At 37.3% G+C, this 21,569-nt stretch overlaps 1 protein-coding gene across 1 annotated transcript in view; it reads right to left on the bottom strand.

Annotated features, from left to right (window-relative positions):
* The window catches only part of RUNDC3B (RUN domain containing 3B), a 57,285-nt gene that overhangs the window by 3,837 nt on the left and 31,879 nt on the right, over positions 1–21,569 (bottom strand). The window contains exons 8-10 of the mRNA XM_068934711.1: positions 20,479–20,636; positions 2,371–2,517; positions 1,890–2,005 (exon numbers count right to left, since the gene is read on the bottom strand). Of these exons, the coding sequence (XP_068790812.1) occupies positions 1,890–2,005; positions 2,371–2,517; positions 20,479–20,636 (421 nt within the window). The remainder of the gene's footprint in view (positions 1–1,889; positions 2,006–2,370; positions 2,518–20,478; positions 20,637–21,569) is intronic.

Here is a 21,569-nt window from a genome sequence, read left to right as displayed (position 1 = left end):
ATCAAACAATTTCTCCATTTAGTGCATGCCCTCTGTTCTCTGGTTAAGTTATTTTGGTGCCAACTCAGCTAGTGCATTACATGATACAGAAGCTGTCCTACTAAAATCTCCCTGTTTCATCCTCCTGGCTCACCTGCAGTATGGAAATTATTAGACAACCACTCACAGTCAGCTAGAACCAGATTTTAAAAGCGACTTAAAGGCCACAGGCACAATATTTTATTGGTAAGCCAGTCTACCAGAATTTACACACACACACACACAAAAAAATCTATAAAGTAGCATTTCTTAAAATTGCATCTCCTGTTCCTGACAGAGTTTTACTCTCCAAGAAGGATGTAAGGAAAACAAATAACAATTCATTATGGAAAATATAAGTGACATGTAGTTCTTTTGCATCATTTACAGTCCTTATTAGCAGTTTCTAGTACATTGTGGGCCTCACCTCTACCAAGATTTGTCTGAATTACTGAATAGGTTTCCTAAAAAATGAACTCGATTAGCCCTTTTAAAGTCTTCACTGCTAGAAAAATCTTTATTCACAGAAAAATTATGTTTTAGAAACTATGGAGGACATAAATTATACCAAGAGCAGTGTAACACATTTCAGGCACAGCCTCCAAATTCAACAACTGTAAAGCTAAAACCTGACTCATGAGTTAGCTCACGTGTCTCCCTCAGTAGTATGTGTAAACAGTGAAAGTTTACTATTTTTAATCTTTACATTAAAACTGTCATACTGAGAAGTAGACGGTAGACCAGAGGAATGTGATCTTGCTGTTACAATACTGTGTCTTCCCAAATTATATTAAAGCTTAGGTACTGATGGACCTCACTAATTTAGATGTGAGACATCATGCTACTTTTAAAGACAGAGTACTGAAATCAAAATGTGAAATATTATGTGTGCTTTAGCCGCACCTTAATTCACAGAAGATAAAAGAGAGCATCAACTTAAAAGGATTAGTATTGCAAAAACCAGTTGAAAGTAGATCTGCTATAGAACGCTCTTCATAATAGCCATGCTATTTCTATTTCACTTACTCTAAGCTAACTTGAAACAATTAGACTTTAAGAATTTTTCTCAGTAAAAAAAAAAGATGTTTTAAAGTTCACACCCTTCATATTTTAAAAATAAGAGATTTTACAGTTATGAACTAGTAAGGCTCGATACTGCAGAAAATATTCAAAGTTAACATTTGATGAGATACAAAAAGTTGTTTATACTAATTCCTGTTCCATACCTAAAATATTACTATTTCAAAAGTCTTCCACCATGTTTCTGCTTTGCACAATTGCCCACAAGATGGAGCAGTTAAACTCTGATAAGCATACAGATTTTGAATGAAGTGGTATATTATAACTATATACTGGCATGGTCTGTATCATCTTCCTCTCTCAGTTTTAATGGAAGCATTATCAGGCTGCATCTCCACAGACAGCTGAATGCAAGATACAAGAATGAGAGCAGTAGTTTCAAATTCAGCGCCTTTAAGCTTTCCTTTAAGAAACAGGACTGGGATCACCTCTGGAATAACCCAAACAAATAGGAAATTAGAGGGCTCAATATTCAAGTTAGCTATAGCAAAAAGGGGACAGAAGATCCTACTTGAAACTGTCTCTAGTTCTGTGATGGAGAAGGAAGATATGCAATATATTTGAAGTATAGCTTTAAAAACAGCACAAAGTCCTGTAATTATTTTTCTTTTTGGGATTCTTGATAAGTGCAAACTTCTTTTAAATTAAGTCATTGGAGAAAGCATTTCCATAACAATGGGAAAAGTATGCAGTTCACTTCCTTGTTCATGCTGAAGATTCGTCACACAGGGATTGGAGATCAGAGCTATGAAAAAATGAAATAAAATGAAGCTACCAAACAGGCACTGTACCTTCATTTAACAAGCTTATTCCATCCTGCTTTCCATCTTGTGAGTGACCGGGATCCAGAGAGGATTGAGAGAGACTAACTTCTGCTGAAAGTTGGTCCAGGCTTTGAAAACTTTTCCTGTAAAATAAGTAATTTTTAAATAGTAACACATTTAAAGATTTCACTAGAAAACTTTAATTTTTCTTTAAAAGTATTTTTTTAAATTAGTTACTCTTTCCTCTCTGAAACACTTTCTCTATTTCTTCTTTCTTTATTTCCTAAAGTGCTGTTTTTTCCTAAAGCAGTGAACAAAAATTGTGATTAATCCCAGGGAAGGAAACTCTTACACTAAGTAAGAAAAACTGAAATCTTCTGCTAACTGATCCTTGTACATGGTAATGAGTAATTCAGATAGGATACATTTAAGAGTACGCTAAGGGAAAGGTATAATTTTGAGTTTCTCTGCTCCTTTAAAGGTGATTCAAAATAAATATTCAACCTACTCATCCCATTGTTGATTATGCTTTCTATAGAGTAGAGTGTCCAAGGCAACAGCATTGACATCCAGAGCTCCTGGGGAAGGCCACTGATTGGTGAGGTGAGTAGTTAGTTCTTGTCTTGATCTCAAATCATTATTCTTTAGCACAGTCCTGTGAATATAAAAAGCAGTACATGTCACTCTATTAAATGCAATTCCTTAAGTTATAGTAAGAAAGACAAATAGTCCTGTCCAAGTTCATGTTCTACTATGAGTGACTGACAGATTGCCATTTTCATAAAGCAGTTCATAAACAGTTTCATAAAACTTTTCAACTTTGCCTGTGAGAAGCAACTTAGAAACAAAAAAGTATTTAGGAACATAAGGGTTGAAATAATATTCTTTCTGCAGAAGCAATAAACCTGCATTTTAAAGATGCTTTCTGCCTATGTGATAGTGATTAACAAGCCAACTACTTTGCATGGGAACATGATATTCTTTTTTCCACAATTTTTTACAGTTTTCAAGTACAAAAAAGAAAAGCGCTCTACCCCACAATATTGTTGAGGGATGAACTAAAAAAGAGATGTGTTAACTCCATGATGTGCTTCCAGGTAAAATACGACATTTAGCTATTCTGTTTTCTATCGCTTTACAGTTTCTAGCGATTTACACTTCTAAATTACTGAAAATGTGTTAACTGAGTACCTTACATGTTTAAATTAGTTTTGCCTCTCATCATTCCCATAAAGCAGATCAGTTTTCTAAAGTGCTGGAAATGAGGAAGCAACCAACATTGGAAATTATCTGCCAAAAGTCATACAGAAGTAGGGAGGGTTCCTGGGTCTTCAGGTTCCAAGATAAGATTTTCCTTGTCCCAGAGACAACTTTTTCCAATAGTACAAGGCAACCTGCAACGTACACTGCTATAGCATAACTTTAGAAACAACAAAATATTGCTTTTAAAAAAAAAATCTATAAATCCTCAATGCCAAGAAATCTTAGGCAATAGTGAAGTGCTGCTTTATACTCGTTGGAATATGTATGGCCTGAAGCAAATAGCTAATGTTACTATATCTCCATATTGAATGTATTCAGGAGTTCAAAGCCAAATGCCACATTGTTGTCTGACAAGTCCAATTGCATAGAAAATTAAATAACTATGGATGGTACACGTACACTTACATGAATTCACAAATAATACTGTCAGCAGATCTATTTTTACAATGTAATTTTGATTCTGGTGACATTCAAGCAGTTTAGACCACAACTTCAACTAAGGACACAGAATACCACCCAAAGAGTCAAAACCTCCCATGAAACAAGGTAAGACAATAGCAAGCTCAGTAAGTAATTTTTAATAGGTGAGAGAAGATAGATACACAGCAATTTTGCAAGAAAAGGTGGCGAAGCACCACAGTGAACAAAACTATTTTCAAAACTTGTCTCAAGATGATAAATTTTCCCAACTTCTACGCAGGTAAACAATCAACTTTTCTAGCATGGTAACTCCCTCACACCTCCTCCTAAGGAGTCTGTATGAAGCACCACTTTGATGACCCAAAGCTGTTAAAAAGTTCAAATATCTTATACGGTATTCCCTTCAATGGGGTACATAAAGAATTAATCAGGTCTGCCAAAGGCTTATTGATGTGAGGAAGCTGAAACAGCTGTCCAGTGAGTTATTGTGATGTGACCTTGGTAGACTACCTTAACTCCTTATTCAGAAGCACTTACTGCGTGCTTTCATAGACGTTTCGCAGAAGCTTACTATTTCCCACAGGACACTCAGTTTATATTAGCAACTGTGCACACAGCGAATGGAGAGTAGCTAAATGCAAATTAATATACTTAAAACATGGTAAATTACCATTTGAACAACTGCTAGGTGTGATCACCACACAGGTCAGCAGCAGCGTCCAGCTCACTGTAACAAATAACTAAACCTGCTGAGCAAGGAGGACAGAAATGCACATCTATGGACAAGATGACAATAGTAGAATTCTGGTGTTGTACACAGGCTTCTGTACAGAGGCCTTCTCCACCAATCTTCATGCTACGGTAGCCTGAAATTTCGCGCTTTCTGTGTGGATATAAAGAAATTCTGAAACAAAATCTGACTAAACTGCCCCATGGATTTTGGCATGGAAAGACAGTTTAAGTAGCTCGTTATTTAAACCTGTCCATCACTTTCTGGAAGAAAAATACACACCAAGTGGAATATAGAAGTAAGTCTTCCTCCTCTTAAAACTTCTATGCTTTCATTTTAGAACATTTAAAATAAGTTAAAATAACTCTGAATATACAAAATCAGTACAAACACAGTATTCGGCATATACAAAATAGTATTGTAGACATTAAGAAGTTAGACAAAATATTCATAGCAGGTTGCTGGTCATTCCACCTGTTCTTTCAGCCTTATAAATTATTTAACTGTTTGTCCTCTTGCAGTTGTTTTCTACAGTATCATGAGGTTCTATTGCAGCAAAGACTTCTTAATGGAACTGCATACAAACAGCAACTCTCTCAAGATAAAGATAAATGAAGGCAGTCTCAATTTACACATAGTAGCCAGACTTCTTTTAAGAGTCAAAGTATTTAACTGCACAGTATACTTCATCTATACACTCTTCATCATCATGAGGCAGAAGCGATCCTGCTAAGAACATTCAAAAAGGGCAAGAGGGAAAGAAAAGGAGACAAAAGGCTTTATGAAGGAGTTAGAAGGAAGGAAATATGATTAAGTTTTAATGAAAACAAACACTTAAATGTGAAAACACTCGATGTGAAAAATGACGTGCAATATTATGAGTGCTCTCCTACTCTAAAGATTGGTCAGATAACAGGAGTTCTGAAAATTAAGAGCTCTCAAAAGACAAAAATTTATTTTATTCAATGTGCTCTGTTCCACAGAATAAAAACATTGTAACTAGCGTTGACCAACTCCAGGCTGCAATACTTAGGTGTTTTAAGTAGAAGGTTTTAAAAATTAGGATGCGGGCAATGAAGGTTACCAGGCAGTCTATTTTTACTACCAGGCTGTTTAATCACAATAAGGGTATTACTATTAAAACTTATTTATTTGCTAGTATAACAAAACAACTTTGGCATATGAAAGCTTTCTGATGAAAAATTAGAATGAAGCAAAATTTTTACATAGAGCAAAAAGAAGACACAAACAATTGGTGGAGAAGAACAACTGGCAAACAGGGATATCTGTGAAACTTGTAAATTTCACAAAAATATTCCAGAATAAAATGTAAAAAGAGTATTTTTTGTACTTCACTACAGAAAAAGAACTACAGCACTCTGGGCCTTGATTGGGACATATTTCAAACCTGTGGCAAAATGTTAACAAACGTTCACATAAAAATAGGTGTAATATATAATCTTCTCTAGAACATGCTGGTGAAAGCAGGTCTGTACTAAAACATACTGAACTGGAACAGCCTAGGTCCAAGCAGATTTCTTTCTACCGTCTCTGTTCTCCAAAATGAACCTTTGGCAAGAACCAGAATGACCTGAATGACTGCAGACCCAGTGAACATGACTCAAAAGCCTAGACTGTGTAAAGAATATTAAGCAAGGTAATGCCTAAGGCATAACTTATATGGAAAAAAAATCCAGAAATCATTGCATGAATAATATTGAAGATCACAAGTAGGTAGCTCAATTTTTAAGTAAAATTCAATAAAATAGTGTTTTATTGTTAATGGTTTTATAGCAGTGATGATTTAAGTGAGATGCAAGATAAGGTCTGTAGACAGCTATATATTAAACCATAGAATACAGGAGTAAAAGCAGAGACCAGCTGTTAACCCCTTTACTTCAGACTGGAAATAACAAACTCGAAAGCCAAATAAAAGATGAGAACAATGGCTTTAGTATGCAATTATCAGAGAAAGGTAGCCAGTACGTGGAGAATACAGTGGATGTTAATGAGGGGTCATAAGATGATTTTTTTTTTTTTTGAATAAAAGGCATTATGTATGGTATGACTGAGCAGGATATCCTGGGCTAACTTGGTGAGACTGGGGAGTGCAGACAGGTTTATGCAGAGCAGGGAGAATATATAAAAATTTATTAAGAGGGCAGAGGGATGAAACTGATTTATGGCACATTATACTCACCTGTTCTAGGCTTGAAGAAATTCTTGGCTGTCTAAAGGCTGTAACTTTCTTCCCCATCTACACTAACTGTTATCATTTCTACCTAAAATCCTTTCTATGCCTTTACAGTGACATCAGCAAAAAGTAAAAAAAGCTCTATTTTGTAACGAACAAAATTCATGTTTACTTACAACTTATGACAGCAGACATGTTCAGTATCCTTTACGGAGAAAAACTAATTCAAATGTCACAGAACAGAAAATAATCTCACAAATTATAATAACTTTCTAGAAGAGTGTTTAGAAAAGGGCTAGACTGTAATCACATCAACCTGTGGTCTGAAGGCCCTTGGACTCCATGAACCACTAGCAGAAGAGCTGTTAGATCTACTAACAGAAGTAGCATTCAGTTAACGATGTCCACTTAGGAAACTTCATCCCCCAAAGAAGTGGTTCTGGAGACAAAAAGCATTTTTATGAAAAGATTGAATGATTTAAAATGATTTAAGTAGAGAATATTCTTCTTCTCCCACAAAAATCATACTTGAATAAGACTTCAGTAGATTGTCTCCACTTCTTGTATTGCAGACTTCTTAAATCATTTTAAAGCAATGATTAGGCAAAGATTTAGAAGTTCAATTGTGACCTACAGGAAGAAAATAATTACTTTTCTCCTGCTCCCAAACCTTTTTGCCCTGAGCAGTCTTCATCCCAACAAATATTTTTCTAAGGTAACTTCATATCCTCTTTAAAGTTCTGAAAAACATTATTAAAAAAATCAATAAATACTGAAAAGATGGCAGAGAGAAAGACAATTTTTAATTCCTTTGGAAGTAACTGCTGAACTGCTTACACTCTGAAAAATAGTAAGTGTGGGAAACCTAGCAAAACATGCTTGTTGGGGCTTATTGAAGAAGAGAGATATCGGTGGTGCCAGAGACAGAATCTATTTTCAAAAAATTATTTTTAAAGTAATCAAATATCCTTTCTGCATTTCCCTGGCATGGACTTCCCATAAAGCATATTTGCAAAAAGAGCATAACATACACCAAAACTAAGAGTGCAGATTTTTCAGTGTTTTAAATGTATGAAACATACAGTGTGAGAGGATTTTACTTTCATTTTTTTTTAAAGTTCTGTTTAAATTGAATCTCATTTTTAGCCCTTTCAAAAAAAAAAAAATTCCACCAAAAAGACCACCTACATATAAATTCAAAATACTACTGCAACTAGTAACTTGCTAGGAAGAGAGATGAGAACCATCTTCTTAATACTATATCATTAAAAACAAATATTTGACACATATACAACTATATAGTTATATTTTTGTTCTCTACATCAAGATCCACTACTAAAAACAAGCTCCTCTTAGAAGACAAAGAAAGGCTTAATTAAAAAAGTACTACTAATGAATTCTTGCCTGTTACAAAAGAATACTGATGATTCATTAGCTAATCAATACTAAAATATTCCCAACTTAACTCATAAGTGCGTGCTTCAAGCACAGATATATATGCTCCCTGCAGGTCTTTAAATATCTCTACTTTTATCCAAGGAGTCACAGGAACAGACACAGTGTTAACATCAGTTTTATACAGCTATTCAAAGAAAAGTCACTGCATACTTTTGACTTTCGGTCCTTAAATTGTGTAGTGAGGTAGGGAAAAGTGAGATTAGTGAAGTGTTCCGATAAATACCCTTCTCCACCAGTGCTCACTGGCCCTGTCTTAGTAATGTTCTCTCTAGCATATTTGTTTGCTAATTTGCTCAACTCTGATTTTCTTATTTGAGATTTTTGTTTTATGATTTTACGACTATTTACGAAGCACAAGCAGAATATCATTGTGTATGGTACACACACAATAATAAAATGCAACCAACAAATTACTACTCATTTCCACCCTGCTCCACAGTTACATTGCCCTTTCAGTTGGTACAATCATATGAGAGTCACTCTGAAAACAGCTCAGCAAAATGGTAAAAGTGTGTGGGTTTTTTTTTTTTTTTTTTTTAGCATTTTAAATGTAATTCATAGTGTAACCCCACAAACATTTCTGTTTCAGCTAGCACCCCTACTGGCAGCTCAGCACCCTCTTAAAAGGATAAGGAATTCCACATTAATTGCTTCTAAAATCTATGAATTACAAAATTGTGATGTCATTTGATTGATTCTTTTGTAATAGGGGACAGGGACAAAAGACAACTTGTATGTGGGGTTCCTGCATGCAGAACGGAAATGTTATAAAATCTTTGGTTACTTAATATACTGTAACTTTACTACCTCTGATAGTCAAAAAAATAATTCTTTCCAAATTTGGACCAAGTTAATATAGAAAAGCCTCATCTCAGTAACCACCTAGAACTTCTGGTTCTTATTTCAGCTAGATAGCAATTCTAATTTCCCCTAGATCAAATACAGATTCACGCTGTTTTAAGCCTGTTCTGAACAACTCACTTCCCCAGATTTTTTGTCTAATAAACAAAAAACTCTTTCCAATTATACCTATGAAAACCCAGTAATTTCTTACCTGCAAGTTTAATTTCTCCAAATCCAGAAAATGCCAGTCCAGTTGGCAATTTGCCCTCCTACCAGCAGATGAAGACAGGAAATAAACCAAACAGATTAATTCCCTAAGAAAGGGAATTATATCAGATGAGTGCTCCAGTTCAAGAACTACCTGAGTAGTGAAAAGTAAAAGTGAAAATAAAAGCTTAAAAAAATAAAAACATCTGAATAAGAAAGAACAAACTTTAAAACCTTTATCTAGGACAGGAAACATGGAATGCAAACTCAAATTGATAGCACACATGAATGTAACTAAAATCTGTAAGAGCAACTCTAAACCAAAAGGGAACTCTCAAACTCTCGATACTGTAGCAAGACAGTGAGCTGTCTGGACTGGTATATTGTTGGACTTTGAGAAATTAGATCAGCAGGTATGAAAATGAGTTACTTACCAGTAGATTTTGATGTTGCAAAACGTGACCTCTCTCAGGTGTGTGCCCTGCGCACAGACACTGTACTCCCCAAATGTGATGCCAGAGCAGTTAGTTTCCAGCCGCTGCAGTGAGAAAAAGCAGGCATGTCCTAGCGCACCACATTTTCTTACTGTTTCTGACTGGTCAACAGATCTTCATACGCAACAGCAGCCATCCTAGCTGGGCCACAGAACAGATCCCTTTGATGCTTCTTCAGCAATCTTTTTAGTCCTTCTTTCTCATCTCCTAGAGATCTCGAAATACAATCCTCTAGTCACAAAATCAATATCAGCAACTCTGTACAGCCTTGGACCTCCTTGACTTTTGGAGTATCTTGGATGGGCTTATGTTGGCAGAGACACCTGCAGCTTGACTCTTGGTTTCTACTGCAGTTATGATGGAAGTTTTTATTTAAGAATACAGACATCCAGAATAGATCAAAACACACTATAGTACATCAACTTTGCACATGCTCATTAACATATTAGTGCAGTGTGTGACAGATATCTCTTCATGTTGTCAACCAAATAACCAAGTGAGGTTTCTTTGGAGGAGATTATAGGCACAACACAACCAACTTTCCCAGATATTAGGTCTTGACTGAAAAAAAGAAAAATATTGAACTTTGACTAGCATCCACAAACTATTAAAAATAATAAAGGAGAGCTTGTAATTCTATTCTTCAACTATCAGTTCCTTTCTGGTGGAAAAAGAGGACTTTTAACAGCTTTTTTGACAGATTATCAAGTTTGCCTTTAATGAATATGCTGTTAAACAGAGCTTGCCATTCAGTGAATAGTAAGGATTTTTTTCTTCGTGTCAAGAGGAACTTTCTATCCATAGCTGAACTCCTTTTAAAAGGACATTTACATAGAAAAAAAAAAATAGTCAAGACTTTCCATTGGAACAGATCAGGAAAACTTCACCAAAAGCAATAGTCTTGTCAATAAATTTTTGCTATTTAAACATAATTCCCTTGGATTCATCAGAACCAGCAGTATCAACTGTAAAACAGGTGGATAAACTTTGGGTTGATCGAACAACTACTTCTCTGAACTTCCACTCACATGTTAAGAGTGAGCAAGAGTTTCAGCAGTGATATTCAACTCTATAAGCCTAGAGTCAGATCTCCCACGCAAATGATTGTCAAAACTAGCATACAAGCATCAGGAGAGGGGAAAAAAAGAAAAGAAAGTGGTAGTCATTACTTAACAAGCCATGAGTAATAAAAGTTCTTGCTGGTATCTGAATGAGGACTCACTCAATGACTATAGCAAACTATACAAGCAGTATGATAGCTTCAAAGTCTAAGGGAAATAAAGGATTAAAAGAGAACCTGATCTGAGAGGAAGCAGCAGTGGGGAGAGAGAGAGAAAAAAAAGAATAGTAGAAATGGGAAATTCAGACTTTTGGTGTAATTTTTTCTACTCTCCAACCTAGAATCGGTCAAAAAAGTGCAGGGGGGAAAAAAGGTGTCAAACAAAATTTTTGAGACGTGCCGAGTGCCATTTGGATTATCATTTGGGTAATAAAATACTTAAAATGTAATTAAGTGGCTGCATAATAAAATCTCAACAACGAAAAGGCACCGAACTCAAAACCTCAGCCAACCTGTTGCTATTCAAATAGGAAAGCAGCTAGTAAAAGCCTCTTGCTCAAGAAATCACCAAACGAACTACACTATTTTCTTGACTGTAACTTCAAACTTTTCATTTCCGTGCATTTTTAAATCTTTTTTGGAAACCATTTAAACTATGTTTTATTTTAACAAAACACTGAAAAAAAACTGAACAGAAGTTACAGTCTTAGAACTGACTCTCAAATAATGAAAACCATGTTTTATGTTAAATTTACAAATACCATCCATAATTAAAAAAAAAAAAGAAACTTATTTGTGTGCGGGCTGTGTGTGAGTACATGCACGCACCTGTGCCCACAGTGACCTCTAACTCAACTTTCTTTCGGTCAAACTATTTGTATTTTTCAAGAAAATATTTAATTTTGTTTTGAAAGTATACAGTGTATTCTTCTATTCCTTTCTACTGGATTAAGTTTACTTAATTCTCAATCTGATTAATTTAAACTTAAAAATATAGCCAAATAAAACTGAAATTTAGAATATTTTAATTTTTTTTTGTCTAAAAATTCTTAAGAGAGATTGATATACTATGTAGTAATGATAAAGCAATCTCTGCAAATACAGTAGTAGTCCCTCCTTCCTATTCTAAACTGTTGCTGTTCTTTCACAGCCATAAAAATTGGTTATATTCGTATTATTGGTCTTTGAAGTCTGTTTAATTTGGTATTGAACTTCACATACTTTCATCAAATCACAGAATCACAGAACGGTTGAGGTTGGAAGGAACCTCTGGAGATCATCCAGTCCAACCCCCCTGCTCAACCAGGATCACCTACAGCACATTGCCCAGGATCGCGTCCAGGCGGGTTTTGAATGTCTCTAGCGAAGGAGACTCCACAGCCTCTCTGGGCAACCTGCTCCCAGGGCTCCGTCACCCTCACAGGAAAGAAGTTTTCCCTCATGTTCAGACAGAACTTCCTGTGTTTCCGTTTGTGCCTGTTGCCTCTTGTCCTGTCGCTGGGCACCTCGGAGAAGAGTCTGGCCCCATCCTCTCGACACCCTCCCTTCATCTGAGGGATGTATCTACTTGTACACATTGATGAGATTGCCTCTCAGTCTTCTCTTCTCCGGGCTGAACAGGCCCAGCTCTCGCAGCCTTTCTTCATGGGAGAGATGCTCCAGTCCTCATCTTCCTAGCCCTCCGCTGGACTCTCTCCAGTAGTGCCATGTCTCTCTTGGACTGGGGAGCCCAGGACTGGACCCAGTACTCCAGGGGAGGCCTCCCCAGGGCTGAGGAGAGGGGCAGGATCACCTCCCTCCACCTGCTGGCAACACTCTGCCTAATGCAGCCCAGGACACCATTGGCCTTCTTGGCCACAAGGGCACTCTGCTGCCTCATGGTCGACTTGTTGTCCACCAGGACTCCCAGGTCCTTCTCTGCAGAGCTGCTTTCCAGCAGGTCAGCCCCCAGCCTGTACTGGTGCATGGGGTTATTCCTCCCTAGGGTCAGGACCCTGCACTCGCCTTTGTTGAACTTCAGGAGGTTCCTCTCCGCCCAGCTCTCCAGCCTGTCCAGGTCCCTCTGAATGGCAGCACAGTCTTCTGGTGTGTTAGCCTCTCCCCCCAGTTTAGTATCATCAGCAAACTTGCTGAGGGTGCACTCTGTCCCTTCCTCCAGGTCATTGATGAATACATTGAACAAGACTGGACCCAGGACTGACCCCTGGGGGACACCGCCAGCTACAGGCCTCCAGCTAGACTCTGTGCCATTGATCACAACCCTCTGAGCTCGGCCATTCAGACAGTTCTCAATCCACCTCACTGTCCACCCATCCAGCCCACACTTCCTGAGCTTGCCTAGGAGGATGTGATGGGAGACGGTGTCAAAAGCCTTGCTGAAGACCAGGTAGACAACATCCACTGCTTTCCCTTCATCTACCCAGCCAGTCATTCTATCAGAGAAGGCTATCAGATTGGTCAGGCATGATTTCCCTTTGGTGAATCCATGCTGACTACTCCTGACCACCTTCTTGTCCTCCGTATGCTTAGTGATGACCTCCAGGATGAGCTGTTCCATCAATATATTAGAAGAATATAAAAGTAACTTTTGTTCAATCCTTCTCATTTATGTATGGGCACTATCAGATTTTCTATTGATATCTATCAGCAATATAGAAGCAAATTACAGTAAATGAACACAAGGCCTAAGAAATGAAGCAAGACAAACTGGGAATCTCAGAAGTGAATGGCCATGCAAGTTTGTTTATCTAAATGGGTAAAGCATAAATAGAGATCAAATTCAGTCTCTATTATTGTATTCAAGGAGTTAAGGATTACACATCATGACTGACTTAGCCTATTTTGTAATTAATGATCTCTATCCACTCCATTCCCAGTCCGAGCATCAAGTTTTAAACCATTTTATGAAATTAAAGCCTTAAGTTGACTTGTTCATGAGATAATTCTCTTTGTGGAGTTAAAGATGAAAACATTGATACTTCTTATAAAGGTCCTTTAGCATTACTATGCCAAAGCAAGTATTCCTTTTCTGCCACAGTCTAGGTAAGTCCACAAACTATTAACAGAGAAACAAACTCCAGGATGTGTATAAAATGCTTTCCTGCTGGGACTATGGATCATTAGCAACTGAATTGCCTTGAGAGCTACAAAGGTTTGATGTTTTTCATTATCATTTTGAAAGGCTTTACTTCCGCTCCCAATCTTGTATTTTTGTACTGGATAAAAATTTTGGAATTTGAAACATATATAGTGCTAATGTCCAAGTAACTTAAAGCTTTCGTGCTGTGTTACTGTTATACAATACCTTTATCCATAAAAGTGTCTCCATGGGAGATAAGAGAGAGCATGCCACTACAAAAACAGTTTTTAGTATTCCACGTTAGAGATTCACAGAGGGGAGCACAATGACATTACCATGGCAATAAACACGAGAACTGATCAAAGGAGTGTCCCTATGATTCTCCAGTTCACTACGCAGATGAAAGATGGCTCTTTCCATCTTTTTGTAAAGATAACTCCTTACAAAAGAGCGCTTTTGTTAGATTGCACTTTGGAGTCAGCCAGCATTTTGATGTAGATATACCTATATATCTTGTCCTTGAAGTGAGAAACCAATAATATCAAAAGGCTTTAACTTCATAAAATTTAAGGTTTATTATAATATAAATCTTTTCGTAAAGTACTTTTTAAAAGTTCAGAATGAGATATCAAAATATGAGGGTTTAAAAATAAATCCCTTCCTATCTACTGTATCTTGTACATTAATTCCTTTTCTTCAGGCATGCTGCTGAATCCAGAAAATTTTGGCGTCCTGCGTGGCAGTAACCCCCCATCATTCCCATGTGTCCCAAGAATACCATTTCTCTGCCATGTCTGCAGCTTTGCTATGATTTTGTTATTCTGCACACCGCTTCGCTGTGTCTCACTCCGTATGCTCCACTTTGACCTCCATGAGTCCATCTGCCCATATACTACACGCCCAGCTGAACTTTTCCCAGCTATAGTCTCAAGCAAAAAGGAAACTCCTATGTTTCACAACTTCCCACCCAATGAAAAATAGAACTTTCCTTCTTGCGGCCTAAAACTTTGTAGAACAGAACAGACATACGATAATGCAACAACCTCAAAAAGCAAATAAAAAGTCCATAAAAACAAACCCCCAAACACAGCACAAACATAAGTTATACTATCTGCCACAATATGCAACATTTTCTTTAAGCTATGCTAAAAAAAGAAGTATAGGCAGATCGAGAAAAAGAGGAGCAGAAAACAGATGAGAGTGCAATACTACAGATTTAAAACTGATGCTGCTAACTTGGGAGAAGCAGAGGGCATGGGGAAGGCAGTACAAGGGAGAGTGGCTAATGTGAGCTGTGATTTGACAGCACGGATCCACGAAGGCTCTAAAAGGAAAGAAGGATTAGCATTCTCAGTTTTGACATTCTACGAAATTCACCAAAAGGATCAAATACTAAATTCTAATCTCTCCTTTCTTTTCAGTGAGAAAATAAAGCAGCTATGACAAATTGGATTTACTGTACTTAAGACACAGAGTTCCTCAACTACTTAAGTGTCTTGTGAGAGGACTATCTGCAAGTGACGGTAAGAGCGCTAAAGAAGTGATTCGACTTCCCTATTTCTCCAGATGATTTAGTTATCGAGGGAGGATTACAAAGCTAGGCAACTCACACTTGAAATTTTATTCATAAGGGGACATAAAACACAGATTTAATTTCAAAGCCTGTGCTCAGATCCCTCTGCTTCTATCTCCTTGGACAAGCCTTCCTCTGCTTTGTCCTTCATAGCAGTTACAGTCTACATCCTCTACAGTCTTGTGCCTCCATCCGTTTACCTTCCCTGTGTGCTCCACAAGCAGAACATTTGTGGCAGCACTCTGAAGGCTCTACAGCATGTGCTCACAGGACCTGGATAAGCAAGTTTTTAACCATACGGGGCATAATCAGTCCTTGGAAGGGAATCATCTTTGCTGAAAAGAATGTATTTAATCTTGCTTTAAGTACTCCAAAATAGATCTGATCGGACATGGTGTATTTCTACCAAGAAGGAACTCATTTTTCCTAAGCTAAAACATGGACAAATCTACTCTAGCGTGCTACTCCGACAGAACTATTGTGTCTATGTTAAGGTGTTGCTGACAAGGAACTGATGTATTTTTCCAAAAGGCAGAACTCATTAGCTGCATTAGCTTGCGCTTGATGCAGTGCTAACATAAAAAAAAAAAAAATCGGTATGTGAACACTACTCCAACAATCAGCGCCTAGAAAATAGGGAAGCAGAGGTGGTAGGCTGTGTACAGCTCAGGAGTGGAAATGCACAGAACATTCACAGTAATAGAGTCTCCCTGATGCAAACTGTCTCTCAGGGTTGTGACTAAGCTGTCATTTACCATATTTACAAAGGCATTTATATTATCCAGATAGGAACTGCAGTTTAGCTGGATCTAACAGATAGGTATATTAGAATATTAAAAACAGAGAACCAGTATTATTTGGTCCGTGAAAGTACCGACCATTTCTGGAGTAACAACCAGACAAGTTAAATAAAACTAATCTGATGATTAGATCGAGAAAAAGAGGAGCAGAAAACAGATGAGAGTGCAATACTACAGATTTAAAACTGATGCTGCTTCTCTTGAGCTCCCTTCCTTCCACATGCCCCCCCCCCCCCCCCCAAAACACCAAAACAAGCCAGTGACATAGGGAGAAGCAGCAGAGGCGGATAAACAATAGAGCTTTAAAAAGGTAGCATAACAAGAAGAAAACGAAAAATACATTCAAAATCGTGCCAGCTTGGACAAAGGGTCATACCGTCATACACCAGGCACACCAGCCTGACAACTAGAAAAATGCCTTCAGGAAAATCCATGCTGGCAAACATTATGCAAATCACTCCCATCATTTCAACAAAAATCACAGCAGCAGCAGAAGAAAACAAAAATGTAAAGCCTTTCACGTTTAGGTTTTTACCTGTGCATACAATGCTTTGCTTTTTCATTAGCATTTCATTACAAAATACTTTTTGTTAAAAGGATATGCTTTTATTACATCAGTGAGTCACTCTCCAGGAGATGAGTCACTATCCAGGAGATTGATGGAATCGCTCTTGTAATCATACATCCATTTTTAACATGTAAATATTAATTTCAGCTACAGAATCTCAACACTTTAAGGCAATGGATCAGCAGAGGAAGTTTGCCATAGATCATAAACAGGATGTAAGCCAAAAGAAAGATCAAGAATCACTCTACGGCAGAAAAAAACCCTTCTCTCTCTCTCTCTCTCTGTCTCTCTCTCTCCTCATCATATTTTGAAAGTCATGAAATCCAAACCATATTCTTCAGTTAGACACTCCATGGATAGCAGGCCTCTTTTGGCTGTCTTCCTCAGTGGTGTTACTTTTAAGCACTGGCTTTAAGAACTGCCCCACCATTAAAATATGCTTGTTCTAAAGAAGAGCAGAGCCAAAAGCGTTGCTCTCTGATGTTCAACTGCAGAAAGTCTCAGGCATAATCAGACTTGGGTTTTTTTGAAATTAGTGTAATCAGTCACCTTGCGCAAACAACATATTGTTTACCGGGCCATTAAGTGAACAGCTAAAGGATTAGGTCCAACAGTATGCTGTAGCAGTGCAGACTCCAGGATTAAATTAGTCACTAAGAGGCAAACTGGGTCACAGGTACAACTTCTATAAGCTCTACTGGATCCCAAATCATGGCTATAAATGCTCCCGTAACTGTTCATACATGACACTGCAAATATCTTCAAAGCCACTTTTGTACTTTGCTTTGAAAACTTTTAGCAGGTAACAGAACCACAATATTAATTCTCCTCCCTGCAACAGGGACAGCAAACGTTTCTGAAGAAAGCTGATGAGGGCCAGAAAATGCCTCATCGCCCTCATTACATATTGACACATGTCACTAGGCTATCACTTCATCTGCAGATGCTGCAAATGTGGTAACAGAGGAAGCTGTTCTTGATCAGCTGGGTATTTGTTTAGACATATCCGGCTGACAATCAGATGGTCTAGTGCAGTTCCATTTTTCTAACCTGATTTGCCATCAGCTGTCTGCCAGTAAAGTGAGACATCCAGTCCCCAGCTAGCCAGCGGTACTATTAAGAAATCCAGTTCAGCTAAGACACACATAGAAATTTTACTTTTTTGTGAATAACTAATTTGACAAATTTTCATCTTCACTGTTTTCCAGGTACTGGTATTCATGAGATCCATGAAATGGCTTTTAACTAAATTTAAACCTGTGTTCATTATAGTTTGGATACTCAGGCTTGTCTGACAAAGTTAAGATTATTGAGCTTTGTAGAATCTCTCATTGAAGTTTTTCAATGCAGCTGTAAGACAAAAATGACTTCTGACTAAGTTGTTTCAGTCTCCCATCTCCATATTTATTCCATGCCTTACATCAAACCACCTTTTTAAATGTGAATATGGAAAAGTTTCTCTGTTAGTAATCTATAAGCAGAAGGCCTTGTTGACGCCACAGGTGTTATTTAATTTCCAAGTCAGCAACGACAACAACCTGTACTGCCAAAAAATTCAGATCTCTATTCTCCTGGGGGTTTTTTGAGGCCGACCTAAAAGTAGATTCAGATTCTGCCCACATCCGTTGTGAGTATATGTAAAACGTTTTGTCTGGGGTGTGTGTGAAAGACCATTTTGGAAGCATCAGCAAGTACATATCAATAGAAATTTGAAGCAATAGAACTTGCTACCTTAGCAGCAACAGCAAGTGGAATAGAATAGCAGTATTAAAAAGAAAATATAGAATGTTTATTTATAATAGTTTCCATTACACAGCAAATGACCTCAAATCAGATCTCAAAGTGTTTTACAAACATCAATGTAAAATGTCTCAAATATAACATAGGCAGAATTACAATCCCAAACTACTACTTAGCTGCTAGTAGAAAAAAAAAAATCCAAAAAAGATTACAGCATACATTCATGACTTTAATATGCTACTAATGGTAGGGGAGCATAACACTAAGATACAAAACTCCATATGCACTGTTCTAAAATGGCTGGAGCATAAAAGGCAATTGGCCAAAACTCATGCCTCATTTCAGATACATTAGTGATACAACATGGTCTGCCAGATCAGCACTTCACCCTTTGTCAGGGGAAAAAAAAACAAAAACAGACAAGACAGACAGAAAGGGAACAAGCCTGAAAGAATGATTAAAAGATCTTAATAGTGACTGGTGCTCATTATCCGAAACCTGCTAGGAATATTCCTTCCCATCCCCTTCCCAAATAAGAAACTAGAGGCTACTGCTCACTATAGGAAGAGTTCATCTGACACGCATACTATGCTCAAACCACTACTGCAAAATTATATTTCTCTCTCCAAACCTATAGCGTAGTTGAGGCTCCTGGCCGCAGAGTTTCACAAGCAGGTATACAAAAATATGCTGTCAAGATACCACAAAAACGGCTCCAGAATTTAAGCCGTTACATAAAGAAGCCAGCAAACAAAACCAAAAGCCAAAGATTGATATCTTAAAAACAGTCTGATCACGTACAGCTCAGCTGAAAATTAACATAGGGTCCAAACGTTCCAATATTCCAACTATCAAGCGGGTATAAGTAAGGTCATCCCCCTCTCCTCCCCCCCCCCCCCCCCCCCCGAAAAAAAAAATCAGGCAGGCCAAAGTAGTATGAGTGATTAGCTGTATCAGTAAGTTCAGAAGAGTCCTCTAGAGCAGATACCTCTCAAAAGCTTACAAGCAATCAGAAGAAGTTAAGACTCAGAAAAACTTTAGTAGTTCTTTCCTTGAGTCTGAAACTAGCATAAATAAAATGCAAATACTGCATTCCTGGGGATTTTCATACAACTATTAGACGTTTCAAGCATTAGCAGTAAAAGGATCTAATAGAGGATAAAGAAGGGAAAAAAGTTTTGCTTACTAGCCAGAATTACTTTTTACTGCATAGACAAGACCCTTCGGGGTGGTGTTTCTATGAAACACTAGGCACAGGGAACCTAAGGATCCTTAAGCCATCTTTATATTCTCCTCATTCTGGATTATTTCAAAGGCCGCAGTTGACTTCCATTTTACTTTAGGGCTCAGACACATACAGAACACCCGAGATCTAAGGCAAAATAACTTATCTTGTATTTGTCATGGACTGAATGGAACGTACAGTTACTGCAGATGTGTATTATAGCAGACTCATGGCAATTTATCACCTTATTGTGAGCTGTTCACTATCTGGGTCTCTGAACAATACCAGGGAGTCCATGTGCAAAAGGACAGTACCTCACTCCCCACAGGCAGGTCAATGAGGATGAATTATTTCTAGGTCATACAATACTCAAATATTTATCATATTAGAAGTAACATATGCTATTAAAAGACTTAAGCCTCTTCCTGTGGTTTAGCCTCTTAGCTTACATTGAAGAAAGGGTGAGCAGCAAACTGCTTTATCAGTTTCAATATTTTTAGGACTACCAGATGAACTTCTGCTGTGTCTGAGCCCCACACAAATAAAACAGAAGCTTTACAAAGGAAATAAATATTTCTTTGTCCTCTCCTACTTCTCTGCCTCCCTAACATTTTGAAAAGTATTCAAAAATCAAATTGCTTTGATTTAATTTTTTAAGAGTAGCCTTAAAGCTAGAAGTAATAAAATTTAAAGATCATTTTAGAAAAATGTGTTAAAAATTTAAGTTAGTTTACTGTAAGTAACTTCAGATTTGCAAAAAACTTAGCGATTATTCTGCCTACTACTGCAGTTTTCAGGATAGCTGTTTTTGAATATAAAACTTGTCAGAACAAAAAAAGGGTAGAAATAATCAAATTGTTTAAGAAGTTTGGCTCATATCCACAGGACCAGAAATTCTTCATGTTGTATAGTTAAGTTCAATAATACTGTTCTAACAAAGTTTCTCCATTACACTAACTTACAACTGGTCCTGCAGTTCCACAATGATATATTCCAGCTGTTCCTTCTCCATTTTATGGGCTAGATCCATATCTTCAATCCTTTGTAACAGCAGTTTATTCTGTGAGACAGATTCAGAGAGCTGATTTTCTCTAAGTCGTACCAATTCTTCAAGGTAACCCTGGAAATATAAATGTTAGAAAGCCTTTAGGAACACTATCAAAACAAGCTTTCATTATGTATATTCATGTTTTCTGGCTTAAGATGCGTACAGCTCTACTTTTTTTTTTTTTTTATGGACTAGTAAATCGACTTAAGAATAATATGGTGTTTCCTAATAGGCACTGGGAACATCATGTACTTATTACTGGTCATCCATATTCCAGAGGAGGAACAGAATAATGGATGAAACAGTGAGACAGAAGTGGCATCAGCATGAAACTCTAAACTCCACTGATAAAGGCTTTCTAACACTAACTCAGTCTTAAAAAATAAACAATCAAAAACAGTTACTGGCACAAGCAAAATAACTCTACTGCTTTTGTAATAGATATCGGATGCTAGATACTGTTTAAGAAGGACAAGAGAAGAATGAATCTATACCGTCAATGAAAGGGATCTGGAATTTTTACCAAAAATCAGTTTCTTAGAAAACCACCTCCTCTGAAAAGAAAGCTACTGTACCAAATTGAACATTAAAACAAAAAAGAAGAAAGTTATTTATTTATTGAAATGCAGATTCATCCACAGTCAAGCATTAGGTAGAAAAATTAGTGAAGGTTATTTCTTTTAGTGATATTTGACATATATAGCTGGAATGTTCATGTGCACTTATGCCATCTTTTTTCTAGCTGATATTATAAAACATATGGGGCAGCCCTCCTCACATTCCCGCTATGACCTCTGTCATTTACAAAAGTCCATAATGTGAGCATTTAACAGTAGCTGTGATGGCAGGCTGGTCACCAAGTACTTCACAGATTAAACAGCTAGTTATAACAAGGAGAAGTTATTTCTCTTCTTCTAGCAGAGTCCCAGCATGTTAGATGCTCGTATCTTCCTATCAATATCCTTTCTTAGTTAAAGCTAGATACAATAAGTGTATATTCTGCAA

The sequence above is a fragment of the Struthio camelus genome, chromosome 2 (assembly GCF_040807025.1).
Source record: "Struthio camelus isolate bStrCam1 chromosome 2, bStrCam1.hap1, whole genome shotgun sequence".
NCBI lineage: Eukaryota > Metazoa > Chordata > Aves > Struthioniformes > Struthionidae > Struthio > Struthio camelus.
The sequence above is the reverse complement of the archived record's forward strand: the minus strand, read 5'-3'. Positions and strand labels throughout refer to the sequence as shown.